Source organism: Phyllobates terribilis, unplaced genomic scaffold, assembly GCF_046119375.1.
Source record: "Phyllobates terribilis strain yellow unplaced genomic scaffold, ASM4611937v1 Scaffold_5__5_contigs__length_657084704, whole genome shotgun sequence".
Taxonomy (NCBI): domain Eukaryota; kingdom Metazoa; phylum Chordata; class Amphibia; order Anura; family Dendrobatidae; genus Phyllobates; species Phyllobates terribilis.
The window spans coordinates 593,832,651-593,848,541 of NW_027362765.1; the positions used below are offsets into that span (position 1 = coordinate 593,832,651).

The 15,891-nt window shown below is 39.7% G+C and overlaps 1 protein-coding gene across 3 annotated transcripts in view; it reads right to left on the reverse strand.

Annotated features, from left to right (window-relative positions):
• LOC141273716 (uncharacterized) overlaps window positions 1-15,677 on the reverse strand; it is a 29,928-nt gene extending 14,251 nt beyond the window's left edge. The window contains exons 1-5 of one of the 3 annotated variants that reach the window (XM_073685986.1): window positions 15,428-15,677; window positions 13,779-14,001; window positions 7,070-7,186; window positions 1,371-1,532; window positions 1,001-1,123 (exon numbers count right to left, since the gene is read on the reverse strand). In XM_073685986.1, the coding sequence (XP_073542087.1) occupies window positions 1,001-1,123; window positions 1,371-1,532; window positions 7,070-7,186; window positions 13,779-13,974 (598 nt within the window). In that variant the 5' untranslated portion in view covers window positions 13,975-14,001; window positions 15,428-15,677. Of the gene's footprint in view, window positions 1-1,000; window positions 1,124-1,370; window positions 1,533-7,069; window positions 7,187-13,121; window positions 13,303-13,778; window positions 14,002-15,427 lie in introns of those variants that run through there. The other 2 variants (XM_073685985.1, XM_073685988.1) reach the window with 2 other exon arrangements.
• Between the last annotated feature and the right edge of the window lie 214 nt (window positions 15,678-15,891).

The following is a 15,891-nucleotide window of genomic DNA, read 5'->3' on the forward strand; positions in this document are numbered from 1 at the left end:
AATTGTCTCTACAAGTTCTGACTCATAGGTACAGTAAAAGCTGATGGCAATTCTGACATCACTGACAGTCTATAGGCCGTGTTCTGCTATATGCGACACTAAAGAGATGTTGTTCTGACTGCTTGTACAACTTTGCTGGAATAGTAGGATTGTATGAAGTAAAGACTATTACCTTTTTAACATATTTAAAAATTAAATGTGTCAAAAGAATAATCCAATAACAGTACCTAGCTCACCTGTTTTTCTATTCTAGCGCAACAAGAGAGCTTGACTTAAGGGGACAATGTGACAATGTGCACCATATTTGACGCAAAATTTCAAGTCACCTTCTTGGTACAATGTAAGCCAACCCAAAGTTGTTGTAAAATTAGATCAAAATTCATGATGTACTAAATTAATAATTCAGCATGCACCACAACAAAGTTAGACTCAATTAGACTCTAAAATGTATGCTTTCTCTGTAAATGTCCACATAAATTGCATACATGGTTGATTTTCTGAACTGTCCAGGTGGAAAGTCTGGTGCGTATTACATAAAAATGAATTCACAAGCTGGGGAGAAAATAAGAAGCATAAATTTACGACGAAGTGGATTTGAAATCAGCAGCATGTCAGTTCATGCTGCACATTACACTCTACCAAATCTGCAATGTTTTTTGCCACTGGGAAAATCAAAGTGGATATGTCCTGTGTGACCATACCCTATATATTAGACAGCATGTTAAAAATACCCCATAGTGTGAGACTGTATGCCTCCATATCAAAGGCATGGACCTAAAAGTAATGATACAGTGTTCAGATCCTTAATACAGCCTTGAGGACTCATATCTTAGGTTGTCCATAAATTATATTTATTCTGAGAAATATTTCCCCTTCAATTATAAACAAATGTTTATAATAAGGTTAAATTCAATTAGGTCACAGTCTTAACTATTTTTTTTTTACAAAATAACAAAAGAGATCTGAATATATTGCATATACTTAGAATTTCTTTTTGTACCTCCGTCCCCTTTGTCCCCCTTTGCACCAGTTGCTCCTGTTCCCTGAGGTCCAATAGCACCTTTAGTTCCTGGAATACCTGGGGCGCCTTTTTCCCCTGCTGCACCTCTGTCTCCTTTTAATCCTTGAGGACATTGAATTAAAATTGTTAAGCAAAGTTTAACACACAGAGACAAATCAACCATATATAGCAAAACATAGTATAGCCATATTTGACAACTCAGCCTAACTTCTGTGATTTGCTGTATCTACAGGTAAACTCACTACATTCTCATTATTCAGATTGCAGACACTACATTGACCATACATTGTACAAACACACAGAGGAAGGTTTTCTATAATGAATATAACACAAGCATTTGGTAAATTACCTAGGTCACCTTTGTCTCCTTTGGCACCAGCAGCTCCTTTAATGCCTGGAGTTCCAGTTGCTCCAGTTACACCTATAGCACCTTTAGCACCAGCAACTCCAACGGCACCAGTAGCCCCTGAAGGTCCCAGTGAACCTTTTTCTCCTTTAAGACCCTGTGGACCTTGAATTAGAAATAGTAGACAAAATTTATAATTCTTAGAATCTAAAACAGGTTTGACATCTATTTTCACAAAATTAAGGGACCATTAATACCAAATCAATTAACGGCAAGCAATTATAGTAACTGGGAGTTCATAGTGCAAGACTTTTACTCTTTGACTGATTTCCAAACCCTTTGCAGTCAATGCAATTTTACAGAATAATAGCAGTAAAACTTCCCAATAACTTCCAAAGGCATTGGATCAATTCCAAAAAAAACATGGGCACAGTATGTGAACCCAGTCCATATTTTGTTTTCTATACCACTCAATAGAAGCTAACAGTCGGCTGTGGTGCAGAAACTCTACCCACCTATAAAGACCAATGTCCATAATTTTAGCCCAAAATATGCACAGTCAACTGAACATCTGGTCTCACCCTAAGGGTATGTTATTGTGATGACTTTTTGAGGTTGGTGATGATTTGGCTGTTGTTTTGAGTGTTTTTCCAGCTTTTTTGTGGTGTATATTTACTGATGTTTTCTGGGCGTTGTTATAACTTCAATGAACATTGAAGAAACCGCAAGCTTCAAGCAAAAACAGCTGCAAAACATTAAAAAAGGTGGCTAGGTGTCTTCCCGGCATCTTTCGTGCTTAACCATTGACTTGTATTATACAGCATGAAGTGTCTTAAGAGCAGAAATCACCTGAAGAATAATCTGCTCTCTTCTTTTAACTGCTTGGTTCAAAAGCCTGAAGATATGAACAGCATATCTTTTTTTACATAGAAATGCATATGTTCATTCTTTTATGTTTGTTCTGAGAGTTTCTCAGGTTGAATCTGCCGCAGAAAAAACATTGTGCGCACATACCGTAATTGGTCCAGGAAGTCTAACAAATGAATGGTATCAGTGGCCAGAAATTCTGCTAGAGTTGGATCATACATTACGCCGACAATTTCCTTAAAGTGTGGATTTTACAATATTTCAGAAAGCTGTGACAAAAAAAAATACCTTGAAGGTGCAATGTTTAAACCCATTCACACATTGAGTATTACAAGTAAAATTTCTGTTTCAAAATCTGCTTTAAGGAAAGATTCACATACTGGAGATTAAAAGATTTTGTTGCAAACATTTTTGTGAGTTAAAATTGTTATTCATTTGAATGGTGTTGTTTTAAATGAATGACATACCTGTAAAAATTTCTGTACCAAAATCTGCAGCATGTGAATTTAGCCTGAGGCTGCAATTACATATTGTGAAGTGTAAGTGCAAAAAAATACTTACCTATCTCTGTCTTCTGTGATTTCCAGCACTACTCCGGGTTCTCTTCTCACTCACATAACTAAAAATAAAAGTCTTCGGATCACTCTGGGGTTTATGTGTGAGCAGGAAGTCACTTTTACAGTGTATGAATATGGACTGTCATCCAAAGGTTTACTCTGTAAAAGCGACTTCCAGTTTACACATAAACTCCAGTGTAATCGAAATTGCAGTCTGGAGAACTGGAGCAGCGCTGTAAACCAGGGAAGATTGGTTAGTATTTTATTGCATTTACATTACACAACAAACATATTTAGACAGGTTTAGCGAGTAAAACAATTCTTGGAATTGCTGCTTCAAAAACAACTCATCATGTGTTTAGCATTTTGAGCTTAATTTATCCTCTTCAGGTTTTCAAAGATTCGAAGCAGTTAAAATAAGTGACCAGACCCATTCTTCAGGCGTCTTCCACTTGGAAGCTGCTGCTTAGATTATACAATACTAGTAAAAAAAATTCTGGAGGCCAAAGATGTCGCAAAAAGAATTTACAGAATGTCCAAAAAGACGACAAAAAGCTGAAAAACCCACGGCCATCGGTAAGTTCTTCTCCCTCTATCCATGCATGTCCGCAATACATGGATGAGATTTGATTTGCTGTTACTGTAATATGTATACATTTTTCTAAATGCAATTCCGCAGTAAACTTACAGACGAAATATTTCAGATTTACCACATATTTCATTCTTCAATGATTAAATTGACAAACTACAGATGTTCAGTGTGAAGTGTCGCTCAATTTATGCTGAAAATATTCTCTGCCGTTTGTGGATAAGACTTTGTAAACTGTTGTCAACAATGCTACGTGGTGATACGCAAAAAGGAAAATTTGTGATAAGCCAAAAGGAAAATTTGCTGAATATCATGCCCACGTTGACGCACCATTAACTAGTGATGGGCGAACAGTGGATGTTCGGGTCGGGCGGGTTCGACCGAACATTTAAAAAAGTTAAATTTGGGTACTAGACCGGTACCCGAACCCAGACCACATTCAGATGAATGGGGGGCCCGAACATCTGTTGTTTCCCACTCTGTCATCTGCGTGACAGTGCGGCAAACACAGGCTCTGATCTCTGAAACACAGGCACTGATAGCAGCAGGAGCAGGCGAGGCTGATGAGAGTATTCATCAGCTGGTGCCTGTGCAATGAATAAATAAATTTAAAAAAATGGCGTGGCTTACCCTCTATTTTTGATAACCAGCTGTCAGCTTTATATCAAAAATATTCAGCTGGCTATCAAAAATAGAGGGGTCCCGATGACATATTTTTTAATTATTTAAATAAATACAGTAATTAAAAAATACAGCCAAACTAAAGCAGACACCTGGGGGCTGGTATTCTCAGACTGGTAAGAGGTCAAGGATATTGGCCCTTCCCAGCCTAAAAATAGCAGCCCGCAGCCACTCAAGAAAAGGCACATCTATTAGATGCGCCAATTCTGGTGCTTTGCCCGGCTCTTCCCACTTGCCTTGGTGCGGTGGCAAGTTGGGTAATAGGTTTGCAGTTGATTTCAGACGTTTTACGGGCTGCTAATATCAAGCTCACAGGTTAGTAATGGAGATGCATCTATAAGATGCCCCCATTTCTAACCCCTTAGTCATATTGTAATAAAGACACAGCAAGAATAAAGCCCTTTAATGGAAAGAAAGACAGACTCCTTTATTTGAAATAATACTCCCCAGCCTCTTTTACCCATTTATTTTCAAAAATATAAAAATAAAAAAACACCATATTCTTCACCTGTCCGATGAGAAGATAATCCATATCTGTCACGCGATGATCCGGATGGTTGGAGAGCAGTCACTTTAGTGATGCTACTGCACTCCATGCCAGCCGGCTCACACTGAGCAGAGCGTAAGAAGCTCTGCCTGCCTGTGACCAGAGGTGACGTCCTTAAGGTTACCGCCAGTCACACGCAGCGGGTCTCAAGCTATGCTCAGTGTGTTCTGGCTGGCGTCGGGAGCGGTTGCCTCACTGATGTGACTTCTGTCCAAACCATCTGGATCGTCGTGGGACAGATATGGATTATCTTCTCGTCTGACAGATGAGGAATATGGTGTTTTTTTATTTTTGAAAATAAATGGATAGCAGAGACTTCTCTCCATTACTAACCTGTGGACTTTACTTGTTATTATAGGAGAGACCCCCCAAAAAAAATGATGTGGGGTCTCCCTATAATCAATAACTAGCAAAGGCTAAACAGACAGCTGCGGGTTGACATGAATAGCCTAGAAAAGAGCCATTAATATTGGCCCCCTGCCAGACTAAAAACATCAGCTCTCAGCCACCCCAGAAATGGCTCATCTATTAGATGTGCCAATTTTGGCGCCTAGCTTTACTCTTCCCACTTGCCCTGGTGTTGTGGCAAGTTGGTTAATTGTTGTGAAGCTGATGTCAGCTTTGTAATGTCAGCTGACATCAAGCCCACAGGTTAGTAATGGAGAGGCATCTATAAGACGCCTCATTATTAACCCCATAGTCATATTATAATAAAGACACAGCCAGAATAAAGTCTTTGATTGAAAGACACAGACATCTTTATTTACTAACCCCATAGTCTTATTGAAGACACAGCAAAAATAAAGTCCTTTATTTGAAATAAAACTCCCCACCCTCTTTTACCCATTTATTTAAAAAAAAAATTAAAATTAAAAAACACCATATTCCTCCCATGAACAAACTCCAGCTCTGCTACATCTGAGTGGTTTGTTGAGCAGTGACGTGATGCGATCACTTAACAAGCCAGCCAGAACACAATGAGACAGAAGAGTGAGAAGCCTCCTGCAGTGTGTAGTGCTGACATGAGAAAGGTCACCGGAGTTCATAGCTGATAAACCCCGGTCACTTCACTTATGGCACCGCTCACTGCGTAAGAACTTTCTCATGCAGCGAGCAGTGATGGCTGGCATGGAGATCAGTCACCTCATTGATGTGACTGCTCTCCAAATCATCCGGATCATCGTGGGACAGATATGGATTATCTTCTAGTCGGACAGGTCAGGAATATGGTGTTTTTTTATTTTTGAAAATAAATGGGTAAAAGAGAGAGAGGAATTTTATTTCAAATAAAGGAGTCTGTTTTTCTTTCAATTAACACACTTTATTCTTTCTGTGTCTTTATTACAATATTACTATGGGCTTAGTAATAGGGGCGTATTATAGATGCCTCTTCATTACTAACCTGTGGGCTTGATGTCAGCGACCATAAAACAGCTGACATCAACCCCACAAAAATTACCCCACTTGCCACCACACCAGGGCAAGTGGGAAGCGCCGGGCAAAGTGCCAGAATTGGCGCATCTAATACATGCGCCTTTTCTGGGGCAGCTGCGAGCTGCTATTTTTAGGCTGGGGAGGGCCAATATCCATGGCCCCTTCCCAGTCTGAGAATACCAGCCCCCAGCTGTATGCTTTAGCTTGGCTGGTTGTCAAAAATGTGGGGGACCCCACTGCATTTTTTTTTATTATTTGTTTAAATAAAGAATAAAGAATGGGTTCCTCTCTATTTTTGATAACCAGTGAATATAAAGCTGACAGCTGGGGGTTGCAGCCCGCAGCTGTCAACTTTACCTGCACTGGTTATCAAAAATCGAGGGGAACCCATGCCATTTTTTAAAAAAAAAATGTATTTATTTATTGCACAGACGCCGGATGATGAATACCGTCATCAGCCTTGCCTGTTCTCATTGCTATTAGAGAGAGCAAGTGTACGCTTATGAAAGTAGTACTCTTATCAACGGATGCCTGTGACCGGAGGTAACCTTTTTACTGCCGGTCACAGCTGCTGGCTCACATGCTATCATCTGACAGCGTGGGAATCGCAGCTCTCTGACTGGCGGTAACAAACTTACCGGCGATCAGAGCCGCCAGTGTTTCTCGCGCTGTAACACAGAAGACAGCGTGAAAAACAGCTGATGTTCGGGGTGTCAAATTCAAACAGTAACATGATTTTCCTGGAGAAGTCCATGTTCGGGGTCTTTACAATCATTTTGTAAATTTTAGATCCACTTTGCACACAGAGATATGCATTTACCATAAATATATAAAAATATGTCTGTTCCATGCTAGTTCATGCTGGGCCATAAGAAAACTCACATTTTAGAAAAGAAAACAATAATTTTGAGTACTGCTGAGACATTAGTACATTTTACTCCTATTACACATATATTTCCCATGCAGTTAGTATTTATATTTTTCACTATCTGCATGACAAGCATTCTGCAATTGTGCCTTTTATTACCTGGTGTTCCATTCATCCCTTTATCACCCCGATCTCCTTTCAAACCTTGGGGACCTGCTTTTCCTGGAATCCCTGTATCTCCTTTTAAACCTGGCTTCCCTTCTTCCCCAGGAATTCCTAAAATTAGAAAATACAATAGTAATACAATAGTAATTGCCAGGGGCGTAATAACCACGGTTGCAGAGGTCGTGACTGGGCTGTGAGTGTGGGGGACCGCCGATGCCAGCAGTAACTTCAACATGATGCGTGTCATCGGATGCACATGCAGTTGAAATGTATTGCCGCTCAAAGACCATTAGGTCTGTGTGCGGCAATACGCGCTGTCGGCCAATCAGAGGCCAGCGGCTGACGTCATGTGTTCCTGTCACTTGCACGCTGAAGTCAGCTGCCGGCTTCAGTAGGGGATGCCGCACATCATTAGAGTGGAGGGAAGGTGAGTATTTTTTTTTTAAAATCAGTGAGGACATGGTGGCCATACTACTACATGGATTACTATGGGCTGTGTATTATACTTTATGAATGACAATGACGTGCATTATACTTTATGGATGACTATGAGTTGCATTATACTTTCTGAATGACTATAGGCTGTGCATTATACTTTGTGGTGGACTATGAGCTGTGCATTATACTTTATGGAGGACTATGGGCTGTGCATTATACAATGACTAACAAAAGGGTAACAATGTTTTAAACTTTTGACTTTCAGGCTACATATGTCACCATCCACTACTGCTTCGAACGTGAGACTACCATCATTTTATAGTCAATCATCTTGGCTATCTCATACATAAATTTGACTTGCAACTATTTAGCATACCATTAGTTATGCAGATTCTTGTCATGTCACTGTATTGTTACTGTTTTGCTCCTCAAAATCTAAATGTTAATTTTTATTATTTTGTTAGTATTTTGTAAATCCACCTTTGGCTTTCAACCCTGACTGAGTCCTTCTGAGCATGCTCAAGATTAGATTTAAGCATTTCACGACCGAAATCTGATCCCAGGTCTCTTTACACGTTCCTAAACTTGGGTATGTAAACCACTTTTTCTTCAACTAGTTTTAAGTGTTTGATTGGGTTGAGGTCTAAGGAGGGCAATTTCAGCATCTCTACTTCATTATCATTGAACTATTTCTTCGTCAATCTCGACATATGCTTCGAGTTGTTGTCCTGATGGAACACTATTTCGTCCATTTCATATCCATAATACTCGATTGTACAAAGAAGCTCGTTTTGTAGGATACTCACATATAACTCAGCATTGAGACTACCATTGATCCTTTTTAAGTATCCAATTCCTTTGGCTGTGAAACAACTCCATAGCATCAGGCTTCCTCCATCGAACTTGACAGTTCCTTCATTTTCTCGATCCATTAGCCCCTTTTTCCCTTGTTTCATCCAGACCCATTTGCACCCATCAGAGCCTAGTGTATTGACTTTCGTTTCATTGCTCCAAATCACCCGTTTCCAATCTTCTACTGTCCACTTTTCATACTTTTGTGCAAACTCGAGCTGACGCTTCTTATAACAATACTGAAGTCAAGGCTTCTTCACCTTTTTTTCAGGCCACAATTCCAGACTTGTGCAAGGAGCATCCTACGGTGCTTGTATGGATGTCTGTGATCTCACTATTATGAATCATATGAGCGCCCTCCACTGCCGTGTTTGTCTCCAGAACTATTAGACCTTGTGATGAGCCGATTTGTTGCCTCAGATAATTTGCCTGGACGTCCACCTTTTAGCTTTTCAATTAATGGATTGACTTCATTTTGTATTCTTCCAACTGTTATGGCTCTCACATGATGCAATTTGGCAATTTTCTTGGCCAAGAGACCACTATCACTGAGCTGGATGATGCTGTTTCTCTTTTCTTGGGAAATCTTCATGGCTGCTCCTCTCTATGTTGTTGGGAGAGGCAAAATAAAGCCGCAAATCAAGAAAGTGGAGGCAATTCAAACCTGGCCGCAACCACTCTCGAAGAAGCAGGTGAGAGCATTCCTAGGAATGGTGGGATACTACCGGTGGTTTATCCCGAATTTCGCCATGATTGCCGCGCCACTAAAGGATCTTCTAAAAGGCACCAAATCAACCATGGTGAAATGGATGGAAGAAACGGAGACCGCGTTTCAACAGTTGAAGCTTACACTGTGCAAGCAGCCGGTCCTGGTCACACCAGACTTCAAGAAAGAATTTGTGGTCCAGATGGACGCTTCAGAGGTTGGTCTAGGGGCTGTACTCTCCCATGAGATAAATGGGGAAGAACATCCCATTCTCTATCTAAGCCGAAAGCTGTCCTCCTGCGAGAAGAACTACGCCATAGTAGAGAAAGAGTGTTTAGCCATAAAATGGGCTGTGGATACACTGAAATATTACCTACTAGGCCGGAAGTTTAGATTAGTATCAGACCATGCCCCATTGAGATGGTTGAGGGAGAAGAGGGGTAAAAATGCCAGGGTAACTAGATGGTTCCTAGGGCTTCAAGAGTTTAACTTTCATGTGGAGCATAGGCCCGGGAAGTTACATGGGAATGCAGATGCCCTCTCTAGGATTCCCTACCTGGTGTCAGAAGGTGCCCAAACCCCCGGCTTTGGGCAGAGGGGGGGAATATGTGACAGTGTCACTGGTTTTATATGTGAGGGGAGGTATGTGTCACTCAGGATGCTCTCCTGTGTTAACTAAGACCTACTTTATTTTTCTGCCAGCGTGTTATATGCTGGTAGATTTACTCTGTTAAAGGGTGTGCGGTTTTATGGGAATGGCAAAGAGGGCGGGACGCCATTCCCCCTACCTCCCCTCAGGGTGTGGCTGAGCAATGTGTAAAAGCTCAGTCCTGTTTTTTTTCCTGTGGAGTGTGGTCTGGAGAGGGAAGTCTCCAGACAGTATTGTGGAAGCTGCAGAGCTTTTCACAAGGACTTTAGCGGTGCAGTTTATGCTACCGAGAGCGGGCGGAACCCGCTCATCTATGGACTGAGTTATACTTTGTTTTGTTTTTTTCCATTTAACCCAGAGGGGTCATGTTTGTTTTTCCTGCGAAACCTGCATGAGTTTATGGCTGATAATAAACCATCAGAAAGGAAACCTGGGAACTTGTGTCCTGAGTCAGCCTCCAGGAGAGCCGAGCGAGTCGTCTTGTCACAGGATATATATATATATATATATATATATATATATATACACTTGTATGTATGTATATACAGCTCTACAGCACAGTTTTCTAAAAATCACCATCTCTACCTGTCTGATAGCCATTCCATTCCAGTGTCAGTTGAATTCAAACCAAAGTCCACATCATTCTACTTAATGTGCTACTGATTAGGTGATCACCTGAACCAAATCTTATGCAACGAGGGAAAGTATAAAAAACACTGCTGTGGTCTTCACAATCGTCTTGCAATAGAACAAGCTGGATGGCAAAACAAGTGCTAGGAATAGCCCAAAAGTAATTTGAATGAAAAATAACTTTTAACCATGCCAAAGGAGTTGAAAATAAAAGTCCTGAGTGAGGAAAAGAGGGGCTCAATCCTGGCTTTACTAGCAGAGGGATACAGTGAGCATCATGTTGCCTCCATCCTTAAAATTTCGAAGAAGGCAGTATATTACAACAAGGTCAAGCAGCAGACATTGGGGACAACAAAGCTACAGACCGGCAGAGGGCGAAAGCGACTCTCCACTGACCGGGATTACCGTCATCTTATTCGAATGTCACTCAGCAACCGCAGGATGACATCAAGTGACCTACAAAAGGAATGGCAAATGGCAGCTGGGGTGAAGTGTATGGCAAGAACAGTTCATAACAGGCTCATAGAGGCAGGCCTCAAGTCATGTAAAGCTAGAAAAAAGCCTTTCATCAATGAGAAGCAAAGGAGAGCCAGGCTGAAGTTTGCCAAAGGCCATAAAGATTGGACCATAGAAGACTGGAGTAAGGTAATCTTCTCTGATGAGTCTAATTTTCAGCTTTGCCAACACCTGGTTGTCTAATGGTTAGACGGAGACCTGGAGAGGCATACAAGCCACAGTGTCTTGCACCCACTGTGAAATTTGGTGGAGGATTGGTGATGATCTGGGGATGCTTCAGCAAGGCTGGAATTGGGCAGGTTAATCTTTGAAAAGGACGTATGAATCAAGCCGCATACAAGTTTATCCTTGAAAAACACTTGCTTCCTTCTGCTCAGGCAATGTTCCCCAACTCTGAGGACTGTTTTTTCCAGCAGGACAATGCCCCATGCCACACAGCTAGGTCAATCAATGTGTGGATAAAGGAGTACCACATCAAGACCCTGTCATGGCCAACCCAATCTCCAGACCTGAACCCCATTGAAAACCTCTGGAATGTAATCAAAAGGAAAATGGATAGTCACAAGCTATCAAACAAAGAAGAACTGATTAAATTTTTGGGCCAGGAGTGGCATAAGGTCACCCAAAAACAGTGTGAAAGACTGGTGGAAAGCATGCCAAGACGGATGAAAGCTGTGATTAAAAATCATGGTTGTTCCACCAAATATTGATTTCTGAACTCTTCCTGAGTTAAAACATGACTATTGTTGTTTCTAAATTAATTAGAACTTGTTTTCTTTACATTATTTGAGGTCTGAAAGCACTGTTTCTTTTTTATTATTTTGCTGATTTCTCATTTGCTGCAAATAAATACTAAATTTTTAGCTTTGAATTTCGGAGACATGTTGTCAGTAATTTATAGAATAAAACAACAATGTACATTTTACTCAAAAATATACCCATAAAAAGAAAAATCTGAGAAAATGAACATTTTGCAGTGGTCTCTTAATTCTTGCCAGAGCTGTAAATACTGTATATACAGAGTATATATATAAATATTCAGGATGGGGGGGCCCCAGTACAAATCTTGCACCAGGACCCATTAGACTCTAGTTATGCCGCTGGTAATTGCACAGTAGTATTTTGATTGAAAATGTGAAAATAACACTTTTCTTGTTTTTACTATATGCTTATAAATGATAAAGTTGGCTATGCATGCTAGTGATAGATTCTGGCATGATGTTAATGTATCCAGCTACTATATGAACACAACATCTGTGCTATAAGAGCCAAACACATTCTGAACGATAGAGGGTATGGACTTAACATTTGGTCATTACAGCAGTGCCCATAGTCAGAAGGAACCCACTATGCCACAATACTTCATGAAGATTAACTAGATCAAGGCAAGACCATTTACCCCCTTTCCTGACCAGTCATATTTTAAGATTTGTTTCATACATGTGGTTTAAAGAGCTGTAAAAATATTTCTTCTTTGGATTTTCAATGTTTTTTGGGATTTTTTTGTGTTATATGGGTCCTCATTTTTATGTTAATTCTATACTCAGGGGTTTTATTTTCATTGCCAATATCAGGCAAAATACCACTGAAATACATTTTCAAATTTGTTTCCCTTTCACTAACATTTATTTTTATATATCGGACATTTTATTTCCTTGCTTTTTATATATCTATAAATTCATTTATTTATTGTTTCATTTATTTCCCATATTGTGCTCCCTATAAGGTCATACAAGACCTTTGGTGGGCATTTCAACATTTAAATACTTTTTTACATCTGATTTTTCCCTGTAATTGGATCTGATATATTAGACCCAGTTACAGTGGAAATGTGGCGGCATAGCAGAGATGATTCTATTATGACCCAGCAGCTGCTGCTCCCTTCCTACACCCAGTGATCACTTGACTGCTGGGTATGGAGGAAGAAACGCTGTTATTTCTTCCTATACTGCATACACTAGCACTTTTTTAGTGCAATGTATTGAGAAGGTAGGGACTGTAACAAACCATGTCTTGCTTCTCTGTAGAGAGTCTGGCTGCCAGCTTCTCGATCCTGCAACTGCTTGATATCATGTAGTCTATCTACTATGCAGTGACATTTTAGAATAGAGATGATTGAATCTTCTAAGACTCAAATCTGCCAAATCCCTCAAATTTTGCAAGAAAATTAAATTCAGTTCAAAGCTATGCGAAGCAGGTTGAATGTCCCTGATTAAACTCTGGCGTCTTTACAGAATATTAACCTCACAGCTTACCTGTCCCAACTCACTAGCAGCCTGCAGTCTAGTGATCCATGCCTCTTCTTTTTTTCCCCATTGCATATCTTATTCTGCCTCTTTACTCCAGGCCATAGCTTCTGGCTCACTAGACCTCACACATCACTGTGCGCCATCACTGTCACTCTGGTGATATGTGTCATAATGTCACGATTACAACTGCACAGTGCACAGTGACACCCAAACCGGAAGCCTCTGTCTGAAGTGAAGAAGCAGAAGAGGATACATACGATGGGGGAAGGGGAAAAGAAAAGGTGCAGAGGACCAGACGTCAAGGTGTGGGGCGGTGGGACAGATGAGTGATCAAGTAAATATTATTATTTTTATCTTTTTTAATCATCTGCTACCATTTTGCTGAATTCACGTGAAGCAAATTGTAAAAAAATCCATATTCTGGAGAATGCAGATTTTTGTAAAATTGGAGAATTCAATTCCACATCAATAAATTTGATCATCTCTAGTCTGCCCTGATTTAAATCAATGCAGTCTAAAATGACCATTCTAAATGACATAAAAGCAAAAAATGGAATAAATAAATAAATAAAATAAAAGAGAGTGTGAGGCGCTTCAGTTTATTTTTCTATTTGGGAGGATTACACTTACATATTTAATTGTTTTTTTTATGAAAGAATTTACCTGGTTCACCTTTGCTGCCAGTAGGACCATCTCTTCCGTCTCTGCCATCTCTGCCATTATAACTTTGAAATCCTTCAATAACTGAACATACCACAGGTTTTTGTGGAGCTTCACATGATGCCAGGAGGAATGATGTCAACATGAGAATGGTAACTTTTACGCAAAACCCCATATCCTTATGGAAAACTTCCCACATCTGTGTAGGAATATTTCTGTTAAATCTCTGTAAGATACAGACTACGTGACATTCTAATCCTTAATTCCATTCATTTGACTGCCAGCAACTACGGTTTACTTTTCAATCTACCCTTCTATCTCTTTTCCCTATTACTGGCTTCAACGAAAAATCGGTAATAGTGCCCCCCATTATACCACATAAAATATTTAATTCTGATGTCTTTTCATGTGGTAAAGAGATCTTTAACCCTCACTCTGACTCAGTATCCCTAGACTTTCACATGTATTTCTTTATGTTATAGGCTATTCCCACCTTTGGATCCATTTTTTTCTTGTTAAAATAAAAGATTAAGCAACTTTACATGTAGTACTAATAAGAGATCTTAGCCATAACATTTTGTGCCTAAGACTCTTTTACAAATTAGTATGGGTCCATGGTTACAGACTACAACCTAACTCCATGTACCCTGATCCTGCTACCATGCTCTATTCCACTTTTATACCATTCATACTTTTATGCCTGCAGGTGGAGATTCTTTGTTGTGGTCCTCAGCCTCTGATAATTGTGGCAGGAGTTAACAGGTAAAACTTGTCGGCATAACTTTTGAGGGTCTAAGGTTGAATAGCAAAAGTAGAGCTGATCTGGAGCTAACAGAGTCACCATTATTAGGGAGTTTACTCTGTTTTTAAGTCCCAAGAACCAATACCTTAAAATAGGAACAGATGACATCTCCTCCCTATATTGCAAATTTGCTTCTTTGCCTTTAATGAAAAGCTGTCAGGAATAAACCCCCACAAACTACATATCTAGGAATATAGCTCTTTGAAATGGAAATACATTGACATCTTTATAACTTCTATCTGTTTCTGCATTTCTGAGAAATTAGCAAATGGATGAACTTGACAGAACACTTGACAAGCCACTGCCTCCCTAGGTTGTTTCCTCATCCAGCACTATACTCTTTAGCTTGATTAATAGCTCATTGTCTGATTTCCTTGCCTAATGTCTGACATTACACAGACAGTGAGCCATCAATCATTTAAAAGAGGCTTGTGTTGGTCAGGAAAACAACCTCGGGAGATGGAGGCTTGTTAAGTACTCTATCATGCCCAGAGCACCTACTTCCCCATTTGTATATGAATTACAATGCTGATTTCTTTAGAATGCAGCAACAGAAAAAAAGAAATAAAGGTGTCAATGAACTTAAAATAAATAACTCAAATAACGGCATGCCCATATATGTGGTTTGAGGGGAATTAACTAACTGACAGATTCTTTTTAATATTACTTAATCAATGCAACATAATATCATATCCGATATGATTAATTCACCTCAATGCAACATCATAATGTTACCTAATAATTCAGAGCACATTTTTAAAAAAGTGAACCCTATAAAATGGCTAATCTCTGGATCACTGCCTTTTTATACATTCATGATGAGAGGCTAACAGAAAAAATAATAGCTTACCTTAGTGAGAATTCTATGTATTGGATTCACCTTATTTTGATGTCTTGTGCTTTCAGTATTAAGGAAAACTATGGACTGTAACTTGGACCCTTTTTATATGCAGATATCTAGATGTAATGCACGTATTTGTGAACCTTTTTGTGGAAAATTTGGTTGCAAAACATCCTTAGGATTATGCTATCTGCAAATGCTGGACTTTCACAGATGTTACAACAGTGTTGCAATCATTCCTCGCATAACTAAGGAAACCGCCAAAAGTTCACGAAAGTCACAGCAGGTATTCTGATAACTAGCAGTAATGCTTTTTATGCTGAATTGACAAATTTTTTTTAGAAGGAAAAGCATCAGGAAATTTAAACAATAGTTTCGTCAGGGGTCAGCTTTTCAGTAGAAAAGTTATGAAGCTATTTTACTACATGCTCTTATGAGAACACCAAAAGACAATATCTAAAGGAAGCAGTTGA